Here is a 17,612-nt window from a genome sequence, read left to right on the forward strand (position 1 = left end):
TAGCAAGGATGAATATATATAGCTAGGGGCTACAAACCAGCTTTTAGAGTACTATATATCATTCTTTGTTCCTATGTGATATATATGGCAAAAGTATAAGCACAATTTTGGTTGCCTTTTCGAGTATACTTTTTGTTTCATCGAGAAATTTTTGTTGCCATATTGACTACACGCTTCTTTAAAAAAAAAAATATATATATATATATACTGGAAAACTCATGAAAGAGCCTAATGGAGCATATAGAGTGCATATAAAGAGCCTAGAGCGTGAATTACAACGACTCGTTGATAAAGCTTAGAAGGAGCTTAAAGATTCATGGAGAAGTCTAGTGAAGGTGCAACGAATTCAATAGCGGGGAAGGCTAGTAGAGGATCTCAAAGGATTATCATCCATATATATGAATTGTTGAGAGTAATTGAGTGGTGGATACACTTGAACACATCGATTATAACCTTAAGTGATAGCAGTCTAAACTACCTAACAAATATTAACTCATCATCATATACTTACAAAATTTAAAAACATACAATTATGAGCTCAAATGCTAGCCATCATTCATTACATTACAATATCCAATATAAACGACCAAAGTCATTGGTAGAAGATAAAATACGTTACATTGCTATAATTTTCTAATGTTAAGTTACAAATCCCAAGACTAACTCGAGCATCAATCGATCGAAATACGTATTGCTCGACACCACACTATCGATACTCGTCTCTTTTATTTAGACGATGGAAATTTAATATAACATGATTAACGAAGTTATATTAGTATATGACCTTGCAATGAAGTAAAGTTAAGGGTTTCGTCGGTGTTGATAGATAGAAAATTAAAAATAAAAATGAAAGTTTAGAGACAAAAGAGAGAGAGATGATGATGCTCTCTCATTCCAAAGCAGAACAAAAAAGTATATAATATAGAAAAGTAGTATAATGTAATGTTGAGATTATTTTAAATAAATATAAGAGAAGAAGACAAATCTTAAGCATATGCAAATGAGAGGTATTAAATTAATTATTAATCAAACCAAATTTGGAGGGTAGATTAATGAAGAAGAAAATAGTATAGATGAGAGTAGAGTGATCCAGAAGGAAATCTGACAGTGCCCATTGGTTTGGAAAGAAAGACCCAAATTTAAAATTATATGATTAAAAAACCAAAACCAAAACCAAACCCTAAAGACACTGACACCCTCTTCGCTGTCCATTTGCATCCATTTCATGTGCCCCGCGATGCTTGCTGAGCCATATATATATTCATTTCTATTACCTTTCTTTTTAACTTCATCCCTACATTGTTCTTTTAATACATATGATCTCTCAGTCACGTCTCACCTAAGTTTAGGAATCAAAATTTATACCTCTTGATTAAATGTATCGATTTACTGTTTTTTACAGTACAAATCAATTGTGGTAATACTTTATTCATTAATGAATCGTAGAAGAATTCGAGAAGATAAAATCGTCGCTACTCTCTACTCCATCCATTTCATCACTAATATTATATTAATCGGTTCCTTGTAGAAGCTTTGAATCTATCATCTTGTACTTCAAATAATTTCTAATATGGGAATATGTCTTTTGTTGACGTCTTTAATTAGTATTTCTTTTCAAATAATAAAACTACGATATGATTTCCTTTTTGCACCGAAAGAAACTACTAACATCACACTATATTTGAACTTCGTAAATCTTATTATCATTTTCTTATTTGTCAATTTCATACTTATCATAAAAAAAAAGAAAACATGTTTGACAATCATGCACTAAATAGTCTTAAAATGAAAAAGAGAAAAAAAAAAAAAGTTTGAAACATAAACTTCAAACTTTTCATAAGTGAATCAATTAAATTGTTCGGTTCTAGGGTTTGCGTTCGTGAGTGTGTATTTGTGTGTGTGTGTATATATATATCAATATAGGTCAAGATATTTTAGAGAGATTGATATTTTGAATATGTAAATGAATGATAAGTTTTTATAAAAGGAAAAATAAGAAGAAGATTGGTGTGTGTTTAGCTTAATTAATGAATGAAATTAATTTAATTACGTCAACCCTATAGTTGTGCTGCAACGCATATGGGTGTGTCTTTAATTTAATTATAATATGATATAACAAACATTATATTAAAAATGATATAACAAACATTATATTGCTTTGCATGGAGGAGCCAAATTGAAGAGAATGCCCTTTCGTATTATAATATAATATGTAGATTTATTAACTGCTACATCCACTAGAAAAAAAAAGGAAAAAAAAAAAAGAAAACATTAAACTCTCCACCCCATATTACATATCGTACTGTCTTTAATTAGTGTGTCATTAATTTAATTAATTAACACCATAGTCTAAAATTTATAATATAATGTTAATTTGCAAGGGGATTGGAGGAGTCAGATGCACGTGGTGATGAACATTGCTGTTGATTGTTCGTCTAGGTTTTGATTAATTTATATGATCTCATCACATCTCTCTGTTTCTTTTCCCACAAACATAAATGATTTCAAATACATTTTTTAGTAAATTTTTTTTTTTTTTGGTTATAGTATTGGAAATAGTAATGATAATAATAATGGTTAATTAGTGTTGTATTTTGCTATATATACATTGAAAAAATCCAAACTTTCTTCGTCTCTTTCAGTTGGGTTTTGTGTTTATTGGCCATCTCAAAGATTCTCAATTATTATCTAATTTTGTCCATATTTATTCTTATTAATATTAATTACCTTTAAATCAAGGATTACTTACTTAAAATGTTCTCTTAATTAAACATAAAGTTTAAGGGTGATTTTTATATTTAATTAGAGGTTTAGAGTAATGTTTTAATTAATTAGTTAATGCAAATGTGGGGCGGACGACTTCACATTCATTTTATTTTGCAATAGTTTTTCTTTTGGGGGTAACCTAAGACGAAATGAAATAAAATTCAGCTTAATTATGTTATATTATATACTAATGTTAATTGATGATACTATGATTAGCAAAAGAATTATTTGATGTTGACAAACTGGAAGAAGAAAAAAAGTACAACATATTATTTATTTTTGTCCATGCAAGGCTGTTATTAGTCTTAAGAACTCACTATTAAGGAATCTAAATCATATATATATGCACATGATATCACTCCTAATTGAATGACTTCAAGATTATTATTTTTTTTTTCTTTTTGCAAATAAATTGTTAAAGAGATATGATAAAATTAGTAGCTAATTAGGAAGATTTGGTTTTTCTCTTGAAGATGGTTGGTTTTGGAATACTAATATTAATGTTACATTAAATTTATTTTTGTTAATATATATCCCATTGGAAAAATTATGGAGAGGATGGTGTGTGTTAATTAAGATGAAAGATGACACTGTTTTGTAAAATATTAATTGATGAGATATTTAATGTGATAAGATCTAGATGCTAATGATTTATTAAACATGAATAGGGTTAGGCTCTAGGTTTCTTGTATATCTCTTTCAATTAAATATAATTATTGTATATCACATATTTATACATTTATAATATAATTAAGTACACTATATTACTTTATATAGTTGACTGGTCAACTAATTAATAATCAATTCACTCATATACATGATAGAATAGAGAGAGAGACACTAGCCACTGTGAACATAATTATTAATATACAATTTTCATTCTTTTATAAAATTCTTCCATCTATCATATCATTTAATTTTTCGACTTTGTTATTGAAGAAAATGCACGAAGATGATCCAAAATATCTCGACGAAGAACGAACTTTTAACTCAAATAAAGAAGAAAATATTTGTGTATGTTCGATTGTATTCATCATTAAGTGATTTATAGGCTTTTACGTTGCAAAATTTTCATTTATAGGAATAATGGATTGTACTCGGATATTGCTTATGAAAATTAGAATTGGTGAGAGTTTTGTTTGACGACCTCTATACAATCATATCTAATATAATATTCTTAAAATAAAAAGGAAAAAGAAAAGTGAGTTTGATTCTCTCTTTTGTCTCTCTCTCTCTCTCATTGTGGAGAAGCCTATTTAAAAAGAGGCGAAGGGGAAGTGTTTCTTCCCATGCAATTTGTTTTTTGCAGTCTTCAAAAAGAAAACCCCATTAACCTCTTCTTCTACTTGAGTAATTTACACACTTTTTGTCTCATATCCCTTTCTTCTTCTTCTTCTTCTTCTTCTTCTTCTTCTTCTTCTTCTTCTTCTTCTTCTTCTTCTTCTTCTTCTTCTTCTTCTTCTTCTTCTTCTTCTTCTTCTTCTTCTTCTTCTTCAAAATCAAAAATACCCCATTATCATTCTTAGTGCAATCGATCACTTCTTTAGTTACTAATTATATACTTGATACATTATTACGCATATATTATAGCTTTACAACGTCGACGACAAGAAGAAGATATGTCAAGCAGAAGATCTAGATCTAGACAGTCAGGTAGTTCAAGATCAATCACTGATGACCAAATTAATGATCTTGTTTCTAAGTTGCAACAACTTCTTCCCGAGATTCGTCACAGGCAATCCGATAAGGTAAGACAACAACAATAATACACACACACTAAATGATCATCATCATCGTCGAATACTACTACTCTTTTTCTAAATCTCTTAACCATGTTTAAATAATATATTTATAGGTTTCGGCAGCGAAAGTGTTGCAGGAGACGTGTAACTACATACGAAACCTACACAGAGAAGTGGATGATTTGAGCGAGAGACTTTCGGAGTTGTTGGCAACATCTGATACTGCTCAAGCTGCCATTATTAGGAGTTTACTTATGCAATAGAGAGAGAGATGATCGATGATGATGATCAAAAGATAGCTAATTAATTTTGAGTTTTTCTTTCTTTCTTTCTTTCTTTCTTTCTTTCTTTCTTTTTGCTATGTTTGGTTTCTGACATAGTTGCTGTTTTCAATGCCCTCTCAGAGACACTTCCATCATAATGTTGTTTTGTAAAAGATCTTCTCAATCCCAAGTCCTTCTTATTATTACTATTCATCAATAAAATTTCTTCTTTCTTCTTTCTTTTCCCAACCTCTTTTATTTGTGACTTAAATTTTGAATATCTCCATTGTTTTTGGAGAATTTTTCTTTTCCTTTTTATTTTTAAATATCAGTTTTCTTAATTTAAAAAGTCATTAGTATTTAATTACTTTCTTATTTAGAAGCTGAAACCTACCACTCCCCTACACCCATTTGAATATCCCTTCACTCACTCATATTCAATATTGATTAGTAGTGTAATTAAACATTTAGTTTCTTTTATTTTGAAGTAATTGCAATGTGATCACTTATTGAACCTTTGACCATTTACCTAAAAATGTACATCTTAGGTTACTTGAGTTATGTTTTATTGTTAATCCTAGTTTTCATTATTAATTTATTAATTGAGTTCGTTAATTTAAATTCTTTACTTTTCTACTATACACTTTCAAGGAGGACGTATAATTATTTTCTTCAAATAAGTTCAAAATGATTTTGGGCATTATGTGATATAAAATTTTCATTATATGACATTATTTACTAATGGTGTCTTTAACTCCTTGGTCGGTGGCATATGTTAATTAACCTCGGGAGTTGTTTTAGGGTTCAAGTTGTCTAAATTTAAGTATTTGTAGGAAAACTAAGCGTTGGAAAAATCTTATTAAAAACTATAATTACGGATTATCAGCCTCATAGTGATTTAGTTTAGTCTTTATTATCTTTTAAGAAACAAAATTTAGTTGATTTATGAATCAAGCAATCATAATTTGATTAGACTATTCTTCAATTCTAAGGTAGATTGATTAAAGATGCAATCTTTTCGTTAAAAGAAAAACCATGAAAGTGAAAAAGAAAAATAAAAATGAAAAGGCCAAGCCCATCTATTTCGGCCCAATCTATAGCCCATTGGCCTATTTCAAACTTCTCAAAATTAGCCCTTTGTATTCGAAGGATAAAAGGGTAATTTAGCTAAAAGATGGTTTTTTTTAGCAGAATTTTAAAAAGAGTTGGAAAAAATAAAAAAAAATACGTCAAAGTCTATCACACGATAGAGTTTGTTATATTTTCAAATTTTAAAAAACGTTGCCATATACCTCGTTATTATTTTTAAAATTGTTACCTATTATAATTAATTATCCTTAGTAAAAATAAATTTTCGAACAAAAGAGAATTTGATCCGTGGTAAAATATTCCGAAAAATGAATTTAAATTTGAAAGAAAAAGTATTTTTCTCTTATATCACTCACTATCTCTGGATTCTACCAATTATCAATTATAAGCTTTATTACTATTCTCTATATCACTCACTATCTCTAGTAAATAAAGCTAGTTGAAGGTTTAGTGCTAAATAGCAACCGACTCTTAGAATTGGATTTGAAAGTTTGGGTTTAAAATTCAATTTTTGTATGTCTGTTTTTGGCTTTTTATTACTCATAAACAATATAGTTCGACGATAAAAGTGAACTTAGTTTAGTGATAATTGACATGACCTTTCATTCTAGAGATGGAAGGTTCGATCCCTCATCTCTATTATAATTATTGTACTAAAAAACAAACATATTGGAATTGTGTTTAGACAACGATACTTCGTCTTATCTCATCTACCTCATGAAACAACACCAAAACTCCTATCTCTCCGACTTCCATTACGGAGCTAACTCAACAAGAAAGCATGTTTGGAAAGTCCTCTTCTAATTTTTTATCGAACCCCCTCGTATGGAGCTTTTTCTTTCTCCATATTTGAGTAGGTTTGCAAACTTGCTTTTCTTGTTAGTTTGAAAGCAAGATATTCTTTATATAAAGATTAAACAAAAGGGTATATTCCATTTGTAAAAGATTATACCAAATGAGTCCCTTTTAGCAATTACCTATAAAACAAAGTCTAATATTGAGAATGATATACTTTCTAGGGTAATATTCAAAACAACAAATATCTTAGTAAAGATTAATATGAATTATGAAGGTCACATTCCAAATTTTCTTTAAACATTTGTCCAAATTCCTAAATTTGACCTCCTCAATGCCCTCTCCGATTCCGATTTTCACCCCCCGATTCAAGCTTTTCCTACCCAATTCCCTTCTTCATTTTCGTCTCCACATCGTTCCGATTGCTGACTGAAACTCTTGTCCACCCCACCAAAAGGGAAGAATCAGCAACGAAAAGTAGAAGGGCAATACCTTCGAATCCAATCGAGAAACGACATTCAAGAGTTACGAATACACATTTTCATGCCAGCTTCCGCCATTTAATCAAACCCCTCTGGTATTAACGATCCTCAAGTTCTTTATCATTCCGATGCACATCTTTCCTTATAATTTCGCACATTCAGTTCTTTTCAATTTCGTTGTCAATTACTTTGATGATCAGCTTCTGGGTATGTCTCGTTTCGCTGAATTTTTTGTTTGTTGGTTTTTTTTTTTTTTTTTTTTTTTTTGGCAGAATTGTAAAGTGGGTTTGGAGTGAGGATGGTGTTGGTGTTGGCTTTGGGGGATTTACATATACCACATAGAGCTCCTGACCTTCCCGAGAAGTTCAAGTCTATGCTTGTTCCTGGCAAGATCCAGCATATCATCTGCACCGGAAATCTTTGTATCAAAGTATGTTCAAATCATCTTTCCAGCTACTTCTGTTGTCGTACTTGGTGTCGTAAATTGTTATTCTTTTGATATCTATGCTTGTGCATCTTGAAGAGAATTTAGACTCTGAATTAGTAATCTCTACTACAGCTGCGAAAGTTCAAAATCTTAGAATGGAAATGATATCATATGTCTATGGAAGTCTCTAGTCCTCCTTCCCTTTCATCTAATTGTAGCTGAGATTGATATATTTAGATCATCTTCTTTCACTATAAACTTATGAGTAGGATATAAAAGTACTCCAATCTAAAAGAATAATACCAAGTTTATAGTAAGACATAAATGTTCGTGCAAGTCTTGTCTTTTAGCCATTTTGATTGATGATCTTCGTATCCAACTTTCAGCTACTTGTAATCGATGGAAACATCATTAGGCTATGTTCTGAATTAGTAAATCTACTATTGATTTGCATGAGTTGTTGGGTTTCATTGTGAATTATGAACCTGGGAAACAAGCATTGGATATGCATGCTTCGTATGGGGTAATATGTTCGATCCGTAATTGTTGAACCCAAACTTTGCATGTCAGTCTGTCATATCCTAACATTGATCTTTCCTCATAGCATTGGTCGTACCGATCATTTTCTTAGCTTGTGCAGTGGATTTTTCTTAGATTAATATATAATTCATCCAAGAAGTTCTGCTGGTAACCTCTTTGTACCATCAAATTTTTTCAAGAAGAGAGATGCAGTGAACTGCCCAAGTATCTTAGGATTCTGTTGTGGCAAATGTAACAACACTAGCTTAGGGTAGTAGTTCAGTCACCCTTTTATCTATATGTTGAAGTGCTTAGATAATTAATATATAAGATCACCCAATCTTGAACTTGAACGGCAATAAACTAAATTTCAATGTGTGTACTGGACATTTGGTTATTTTCGTTTTAAATGGAAATTTTACAACATTCAACAATGTACTTTGTTTAATAATTCCTTGTGCTTCAACTCCAAATGTTAAGCTTCGTGATAACTGACAGAAGATCTTTTAGATGTTATGAAAAAGAAAACTACAGATTCAAAATTCTTTTCAAGGAAAACCTGCTTGCATATGATGTATCAGGATTTAATAGAAACCACGTTGGAATTTGCATTAACTTCTATTTGGTTCTTTGTTCATCATATATGCTTTTGGGGCTTTGAACATTATGTTAAGCACCAACTTGCATGTAATATTGTTTAATTCATCGTACAAGTGGTGGAGCTTTTTTGTTCAATTGGTTCATATCTCCTTGGTAGAAATATTTGTGTGATGGTTCAAAGTTTACTGGCAATGTTTCCAGGAAGTTCATGACTACTTGAAAACTATTTGTCCGGATTTGCACATTACACGAGGTGAATATGATGAAGAGACTCGCTATCCCGAGACAAAAACTCTGACTATTGGACAATTTAAATTGGGACTGTGCCATGGGCATCAGGTATTGTTTTTGCATGTTTTTCATCTTGATCAAATTTTTCTTTCAAGTTCTCCAATTCTCCCAGATTATTTCCTTATCAAGTGTATAATGTGTCATAGTTTTCATCATTGTGAGGGATCAATAGAAATGGTTTCAGATACACAATGCCCTACTATTAAGGGATTGACTAAAGTTTCCTGTTCTTTTCCTTCCATATATCTTGAACCATGAACTTAAGTTCCTGAATGTCGTAACTTCTGATTTATCGTCTGTAGTAACCATGAACAGAAAATTGTATTTCAAGTTTTCAACTAACCTAACAAAACTTCTGTGGTACCAAAAGTTAACATTAGCAAATAAGTTGTGTAAACATTGTACAATTTTGCCAACTTTATGTGGGAGCTAACTACGTGTCCATGAATTTTATTTGTTGTTGGCTGGCTAGGTTATTCCTTGGGGAGACCTAGACTCACTCGCCATGATGCAGAGGCAGCTAGATGTCGACATCCTTGTCACCGGTCACACCCATCAATTTACAGCTTACAAACACGAGGGAGGTGTGGTGATTAACCCCGGATCTGCAACAGGTGCATATAGCAGCATCACCTATGACGTCAACCCGAGCTTTGTCCTTATGGACATTGATGGCCTTCGTGTTGTGGTCTACGTTTATGAACTCATTGATGGAGAGGTTAAGGTAGACAAGATTGATTTCAAGAAAACAACCACGACTGCTCATTGACTCGAACAAATTGGCCTTTTTACAAACATAATGAAGTTAATTTCTTTTATGGAGTTGTTGTTGTGATGCCTGTTAAACAATGCTTAATCTTGCTGAAAAGATGCTGTTGTTTCTGTGGTGATTGATCCCAGAGAAGAGTTGTTGCGACTTTGTTTATTCTATATTTTGACGAGGTTGTGCACAGAAACCCTTGGTTGTTCTTGTTGGCATCTTGCCTCCGTTTCTTTAGTTTTCATATTTTCAATTTTTAAAAAACAAAAACAAGTATCCAAGTCCAAGTACCCATCTATCGAAATCGAAGATAATGACAAGTACTAGAGTTAAGACATTCTATAAAATTCCAATATTGGAGAAATGTTAATAATGGCAATATAGATGATGCTCTTGTCTTTCCCCCTCCCGTCAATTTACCATGGATTAAACCTATTTGAATCTTTTGTTGCATTTCTAGCTATGTAATTACTCACCAAGATATTAGAATATAAAATATTAAGGGACGTTTAGTGCAAAGAGTGACTACTAATAGTCTGGGTATTATAACCGTCTCCGTTTGTAAGATAGGCTTGAAGGAGTATTGTCCAACTCCACATTTGGGTCATGTGTTAAGCATAAGGGGATCATTTTCTGTTTTGAAATTCTTGACACATATTGTTTCATTTTCGATCAGGGGCATCTCGGGATAATTAATTTTTTTTTCTCGGGTTCAATCTCGATTGAGATCGACTTCGAGATTCTTCCCAAATTAAAAAAACTCTTTGAAGGAAATTTCTCATATTTTGGAGACATCTCAGGTCAACCTTAGCCCGAGATCATACTACGTTAGCTTATGTTTTTTAGCTTCTTTAGCTCAAAGTAACTTTGGCTCGAGATCATTGACATAATTGCTTTTGTTTTTCAACTTGGTGCATCTTTGGGCCATGATGACTCGGGAACAGTTAACCTAAATGCTTCTATTTTCATTATTACAAACTTGACATGAGAAGAGTTAACCTCGATTTTAAGTTTTTAATAAAAAAACGCACTATCTCGGTGACGCACCCAGTCGAGAGAGATCGAGAAATTTTCTTAATTTTTTTTTTAAATTTGGGAAGAATCTTTCGGTCGATGTGTGTGGCAGGGAGTGGAACAATGTGTGGCAGACACTAAAATAACCCTAATCTTCCTTTTGCTTAATTCGTCCCAAACCTAGAGGAGACTAAATCCACTGCCCTCATGAGGGCCAAACACGTCCCAAATATTTTCAAATGTAAGTTCTATTTATTTAATTTCATAGAATTATTTTCAGTCTCATCAACAATGATCAAAATAATTTATGTCCGAAAGAGAGGTAGAAGAGAAAAGTAGACATTAATAACATCCAAATTCCAACCAAGAAAACGTAATTCCCATAATCTTACAAGAGCTTATGAATAGACTTTGTAGTGACCTGCCAATGGTATATAGCAATAAGAGGAGACATTTTCCAATCTCTGAATATTTGAACTAAAATAGTGAATAGAAACCATTCCATTCCATTCATATTTTGAGTAAAATTAAAAAAGATAAAATTTTTATATTAGTTCAACCCTCACATAAACAAAAGAAAGACAACCAAAATATAAATGCATCAACCCAATCCCCAATTCCCATATTCACTCCAACTCAAAGCATAAAGATAACTCAATCAGAATGATCAACAGTGAACCTATAAACCATGACATGTTCATAACTCTCCCCAGGATTCACAATCTGCGATGGAAAATTTGGATGATTCACCGAATCAGGAAATCCTTGAGTTTCCAAGCACAGTCCTGCATATTGCTTATACACCGCTCCATCTTTTCCCTTCACTTCCTTCAACTGATTCCCCGTGTAAAATTGTACTCCCGGTTGATTACTCCACAGCTCCATCTTCCTCCCCGATTTCTTCCCTGTAACCTCCGCCACTTTCTTCAAATGCTCGCTCCCGGTATCGTCCACCACGTAATTGATGTCGTATCCGCCGGCACTCTTGATCTGTGACCCGATCTCTCGTGGGGTTGTGAAATCAAAAGGGGTTTTGGCCACTGGGATGATTTTGCCGGTGGGGATGAGCTCGCTGTCGACGGGGGTTATGCTTGAGGCGAAGAGTTTGATTTTGTGAGATAAAATGTCGCCACTTGAATGTCCATCTAGATTCCAGTAAGAGTGTTGCGCGATGTTTACTGGGGTTGCTTTGTTTAGGGATTTTGCTTGCATTTTTACTCCTAATTTGTTTGTCTCTATGAACATGTAGGTTACCGAAACTGGAAGATCGCCGGGAAACCCTGTTTACACAATCAAAACAAAACCCACCGGTTGTTCTTTGTGATCCTTAATTTAGAGTTTAGTATTTAGGGGTTTAGTGTTTAATGACGAACCTTGTTCGCCATCGAAACTGTCGTAGGTGAATGTAATGTGGCTGTCCTTCACATAACTCTCCACCTTCCATATCACATCTCCAAATCCTTTCTTCCCACCTTCACAGTTAAATAACAGAAAACTACTTTAAATCACTTTGCTTAGCATTTTGATCGCTTTCAAATGTTAGTTCATTTAACTATGTTTATTGTGGCCATATAAATCAAAATTTTAGCGTCACGAGCAATGAAAAAGATGAATCCATTACTGGAGAAGAAGATTATAATTTGGATGAAACATACCATGGAGGAGGTTCCTTCCATCATTAGGAGTGAGTTTATAGAAAACACCATTGATACCAAACTGAGCTCCTCCAATTCTATTTGCTACACGTCCAACAATGTTACCAAAGTAAGTGGTATCATTCTGCCAAAACAAACAAACAAAAAATCATATACCCTTTATTCATTTTAGTTTCGACTTGTATACAAACAAAATCATAACAATTATCTCACTCGAAAGTCATCAACGGAGGGAAAAGAAAGAACAACATCGTCCCACTTCCCTAAAACAAATGATCAAAAGAAATATTAGAACTATATCATCAATGTGTTTAATGCAAAAAAAAAAAAAAAAACAAAAACAAAAACAGAACGAACCATTTTTATCAGGGAGGATTAGAGAGAGAATGGTAGCACCATAATTGGTTAACTTAATAGAAAAATTTCCCCTTCTCAATTCGTAAATCCCCACATCATTTCCATTACTAAATCCAATGACTGAAACAACTAAGAGAAAGATCAATGGAAGAACTTTTGCCATTTTGGAGGGTTGAATAGATCAATGTGTTGAATATTGATGAGCTAAGTTAAAAAGTTTGAGGATATTTATATAGCTAGTTAGAGAGATGCATCCAATTTTGGGAGAAGGATAAGAGATGAAGTTTGTTGATTTTTTAGCTATTTTGTAGATTGGGATAGAAACTAGATCAAGTTTGAGTTTTTTTTTTTTTTCTTTTTTCAAATGAAATTTGACCGATTCTTTCTTGTTTTTTTGTCCAATATGGATTTGCCATTTTATGTTTTAACTGAACGCCAGAAAAGATATTAATATTACCATATATGTCGATTTTGTGATTTTGCATTAACATCCATGGTTTATTTAAACTTCATTTACGTGTGTGTATATATATGTGTATGTATATTTCGAGAAATAGTAAAAGAAGAAAGAACTATCCAAATTTCAACACTAAACTATATAAAGTTATCAAAATTATATTTTAACTCTTTTTAGTAATTATAAAACTTTATAATTTTTTTTGACAACATAATAGGTTGTCATGATAAAACTAAAATTTCAATTTGACACTTGTTTAAATAAACGTACTTTTTAACACCATTCAACAACAAACTTCTCTTGATAGAACAACAAGAGTTCTTAGAAATCTAATACCTAAGGCATCTACTTGATCAAATCCAACAAAACTTAGCAATATTTATATAGATCAATACATACAAAATATCAGAGTTCAGAACCTACTATTTACATAGAGTACTGAAAGTTTCTTATGCTCAAGTATTAGAAACGTGCAACTGACTTTATGACCATATCAGAAGTTAGAGCCTACTCTACCTCCTACTATATCTAAAACAAAGTTACAATTTCAAACTTTTCATAGAGGAATTAAAGTAAACAATAAACGCGTCTCTTCCTTCTTAGCATCATCAAAGTCATGAAATTGATCAACACATACAAAATTTCATGGGTCAGTCACATTTTTCCTTGTAAGTGGCTCAATCAAATTAACAATATACAAGATTAAAATCATCCCCATTCACATCACATATACAACATTTTTTTCTTTCAAAAAAAGAACAATAAATAATGTCATCATTTGGCTAGGGCATAGTCAACACTTAAAATTCTAAATCAAGTACAAAAGCTCATTCAACCCACACTTACTTCTTAAGATATATCCTTCGAGGGATCCCTTACTCTCTCAAAACTTTGACCATTTTTATTCAAAGCAATAACAACCTCCTTACCTATTATGCATAGTGATCGTCTCTTGCTACTATTCCTATTCAACTCACACTCATTCTAAATTCATCACATTGACTAAGATATCGCATACCAAGTTCGTTTAACTCCTCACACAACCCTTCTATAAATAGTCTATCAAAGTTAATGAATAACAATACACGAAAATTAAGAACCGAAAAAACCTCAATTTTTTTAAAGCATAAAGCATGGATACACCTAAATGCCCTATAAATATCTCAAACTATTCATCAATGAATTAAAATGCAATTGGATTGTTTTTTCATAAAGTGTAATAATAAAGGTAACCATAAGAAGGAGAGGGAAGAAAAAAAAAAAAAACATTTCTACGTTAGTTTGACTAACCCTAACATCAAGAAATAAGGAAAGAGCAAACCGAAAAGACACAAAAACATCAAACCCCAATCCCAAATCAATAGAACATCTAATGATGAACGGTGAACCTATAAACCATAACATGAACATAGCTCTCTCCCGGATTCACAATCTGCGATGGAAAATTTGGATGATTCAACGCATCCGGAAACCCTTGAGTTTCCAAGCACAGCCCTGCATGATTCTCATACACAGCTCCATCTTTCCCCTTCACACCGTTCAATTTATTTGCCGTGTAAAACTGAACTCCCGGTTGATTACTCCACAGCTCCATCTTCCTCCCTGACTTCTTCCCCGTAACCTCCGCCACTTTCTTCAAATGCTCGCTTCCGGTGTCGTCCACTACGTAATTGATGTCGTACCCACCCGCACTCTTGATCTGTGACCTGATCTCTCGTGGGGTTGTGAAATCATAAGGGGTTCCGGCCACTGGGGTGATTTCGCCCGTGGGGATGAGCTCGTTGTCGACGGGGGTTATGCTTGAGGCGAAGAGTTTGATTTTGTGAGATAGAATGTTGCCGCTTGAATGGCCGTCTAAGTTCCAGTAAGCATGTTGAGCCAGGTTTACTGGTGTTGGTTTGTTTATGGATTTTGCTTCCATTTTTATTCCTAATTTGTTTGTTTCGATTATCATGTAGGTTACTGAAACTGGAAGATCACCGGGAAACCCTGTTTACACAAAGTCAAAACAAAACCCAACAATTTTTCACGGTAATATCCTTAATTTAGTGTTTAGTATTTAAGGGTTTAGGGTTTCAATCACACACCTTGTTCACCATCGAAACTGTCGTAGGTGAATGTAATGTGGCTGTTCTTCACATAACTCTTCACTTTCCATATCACATCTCCGAATCCTCTCTTCCCACCTTCACAGTCAAATCAAAATCACTTTGCTTAGCATTTACATTGCTTTCAAATGTTGTTCAATCTGAGTCAATAGGTGGCGATGAATTCTATTATTAGAGAGGGAGATTATAATTTGGATGAAACATACCATGGAGCAAGTTCCTTCCATTATTAGGAATGAGTTTATGGAAAACACCATTGATACCAAATTGAGCTCCTCCAATCCTATTTGCTACCCGTCCAACAATGTTACCAAAATAGGTAGTATCATTCTGCCAAAACAAACAAACAAAAAAAAATCATACCCTTCATTCATTTTCATCTTTTATACAACAAAATCATAAGAATCGTCTCACTCGAAAGTCGTCAACAGAAGGGAAAGAAAGAATAATATCATCCAATTTCCCTAAAACAAACAACCAAAAGAATTGTTAGAACTCTTATCATAACGTGATGTTTAACGCAAAAACAAAAACAGAAACCAACCATTTTTATCTGGGAGGATCACAGAGAGAATGGTAGCACCATAATTAGTTAGCTGAATAGAAAAATCCCCTCTTTTCAATTCGAAAATCCCCACTTCATGTCCATTACTAAATCCAATGGTTGCAACAACTAGGAGAAAGATCGGTGGAAGAATCTTGGCCATTTTGAAGAACAGAATAGAAGAATGTGTTTGATTGGTTAAGTTAAAACTTTTGAGGATATATACACACACATATATTCGAATTTTGTGAGAAGGAGAAGTAAAGTTTGTTGATTTTCTTAACTATTTTGTAGATTTGGGATAAAAACTTGATTTTTCAAATGGGTTTTTTTTTTTTTTTTTGGTTGAAATTTGAATAATTTTTGACCTATTCTTTCTCGTATTTTTGTTCAAATTTTGTATTATTTGTCATTTTATTTTTTAACTGAAAGGCAGAAAAGATAATTAACACTTACTATATACGTTGATATTGCCATTAATGAATATGTAGTGTACCTGATTTTGGATTAATATCTTTATTTTAAGTTATTTATATACATAATTTGTTGTTACAAGAACTTGAGATATGATTTCCTTTTATTGGTAATTTTCACAAAACACTAAACAATTTAACCTCGCGTAACATGGAGTTGGTCATTTTGAAGATATTCTAGATTTATCCTCTCATATGCTAAACTTAAGTAAGATTTGAAGTCAGATGTAAAGGATCCTAATCTAATCGTGTAACCAAATTAAATGATCGACAATAGTCAAATTTAAAACGATCTTTCATTTACATATTACACAACCAAAATATTTTTGGTATTTCCACGTGGCTTTGGTATTTTCCATAGACGACATGTGAGCTTCTTCCGTTTTCGAAATTGTTGTATGAAATAAATATTTTACTAGAAGACCCTATATACACACATATTTGGGTTCTTTTAAAAAATATATAAAAAAAAGCAAAATATTTAAACACTTCCGAAAACCCGTGTAAAATACCACAAATGCCCGGTCAACAACACCAACTTATACTCGATCGTTTAGATATCTAAATGATTTTTCTTTTAAATTTGGTATGCAATTTTTTTAATTCTTTCCGTCATTTACCTTTTTTTCTTTATTACATTTGGTTACGATAATTTTTTTTTCCAAGATTACATACTACTCCAATTTTTTTTCCAAGATTATTTATACAATCTTTTACAAGATTTATTTATACACGATCTTTTAGATTTTGGTGTGGAAAGATTAAACGACATAAATTAAAAAAAAAAAGATGAAATAGCAGGAGAAAGATGAAAAAAAAGAATCCCCAGGAAGAGATGAAAGATGAAAGGACAAACCTGTAATATTTAAAAAATGACTATTTTTCGAATGTGTTACACTATCAACCTGTAATATTTAAAAAATGATTAACTTTTGAATTTGTTACACGGCTCGTTTTATGTTTTGTTACATTTACAAAAGTTTCCCGACATTTTTTTTTTTTGTTTCTTTATCGGCTTAAATGTTACAATATGATATTAAAGAATTGAATATAATATCTAAGATTCTATTTAAGTTTTTTTTTTCTTTGAAAAAAAAAATCTATTCAAGTGTTGTTTAATTGATTAAATGGAGTAAGAGAATCAAATAAATTGTTGTTATAAGAACTTGAGATATGATTTTTTTAAGAATATATATATATATATATATATATATATATATATATATATATATATATATATTCTTTATTGGCTTCAATGTTCCGATATGAT

The 17,612-nt window shown here is 32.1% G+C and overlaps 5 protein-coding genes across 5 annotated transcripts; 2 read left to right on the forward strand and 3 right to left on the reverse strand.

The window, feature by feature from the left end:
- Nucleotides 1-4,076: 4,076 nt before the first annotated feature.
- Nucleotides 4,077-5,013, forward strand: LOC103493979 (transcription factor PRE3-like). Its single transcript, XM_008454966.2, has 2 exons — nt 4,077-4,514; nt 4,622-5,013. The coding sequence occupies exons 1-2, from the start codon at nt 4,386-4,388 to the stop codon at nt 4,769-4,771; spliced, it is 279 nt and encodes a 92-aa protein (XP_008453188.1). The 5' UTR covers nt 4,077-4,385; the 3' UTR covers nt 4,772-5,013.
- A 1,867-nt stretch (nt 5,014-6,880) lies between these two features.
- Nucleotides 6,881-9,930, forward strand: LOC103493980 (vacuolar protein sorting-associated protein 29). The gene is made up of 4 exons (XM_008454967.3): nt 6,881-7,232; nt 7,410-7,567; nt 8,885-9,022; nt 9,447-9,930. Exons 2-4 carry the CDS (start codon nt 7,436-7,438, stop codon nt 9,741-9,743), a joined length of 567 nt encoding a protein of 188 aa, XP_008453189.1. The 5' UTR covers nt 6,881-7,232; nt 7,410-7,435; the 3' UTR covers nt 9,744-9,930.
- A 1,340-nt stretch (nt 9,931-11,270) lies between these two features.
- On the reverse strand, nt 11,271-13,026 carry LOC103493981 (uncharacterized). Its single transcript, XM_008454968.3, has 5 exons — nt 12,761-13,026; nt 12,617-12,666; nt 12,404-12,527; nt 12,122-12,220; nt 11,271-12,028 (listed from the first exon to the last, which is right to left on the reverse strand). The coding sequence occupies exons 1-5, from the start codon at nt 12,921-12,923 to the stop codon at nt 11,403-11,405; spliced, it is 1,062 nt and encodes a 353-aa protein (XP_008453190.2). The 5' UTR covers nt 12,924-13,026; the 3' UTR covers nt 11,271-11,402.
- Nucleotides 13,027-14,567: 1,541 nt separating this feature from the next.
- LOC127148136 (uncharacterized) lies at nt 14,568-15,202 on the reverse strand. The gene has a single exon (XM_051081097.1). It carries the CDS (start codon nt 15,169-15,171, stop codon nt 14,587-14,589), a length of 585 nt encoding a protein of 194 aa, XP_050937054.1. The 5' UTR covers nt 15,172-15,202; the 3' UTR covers nt 14,568-14,586.
- A 94-nt stretch (nt 15,203-15,296) lies between these two features.
- On the reverse strand, nt 15,297-16,032 carry LOC103494324 (uncharacterized). Its single transcript, XM_051081801.1, has 4 exons — nt 15,870-16,032; nt 15,740-15,789; nt 15,532-15,655; nt 15,297-15,403 (listed from the first exon to the last, which is right to left on the reverse strand). The coding sequence occupies exons 1-4, from the start codon at nt 16,030-16,032 to the stop codon at nt 15,297-15,299; spliced, it is 444 nt and encodes a 147-aa protein (XP_050937758.1).
- Nucleotides 16,033-17,612: the final 1,580 nt, after the last annotated feature.

This window comes from Cucumis melo, chromosome 2 (assembly GCF_025177605.1).
Source record: "Cucumis melo cultivar AY chromosome 2, USDA_Cmelo_AY_1.0, whole genome shotgun sequence".
NCBI lineage: Eukaryota > Viridiplantae > Streptophyta > Magnoliopsida > Cucurbitales > Cucurbitaceae > Cucumis > Cucumis melo.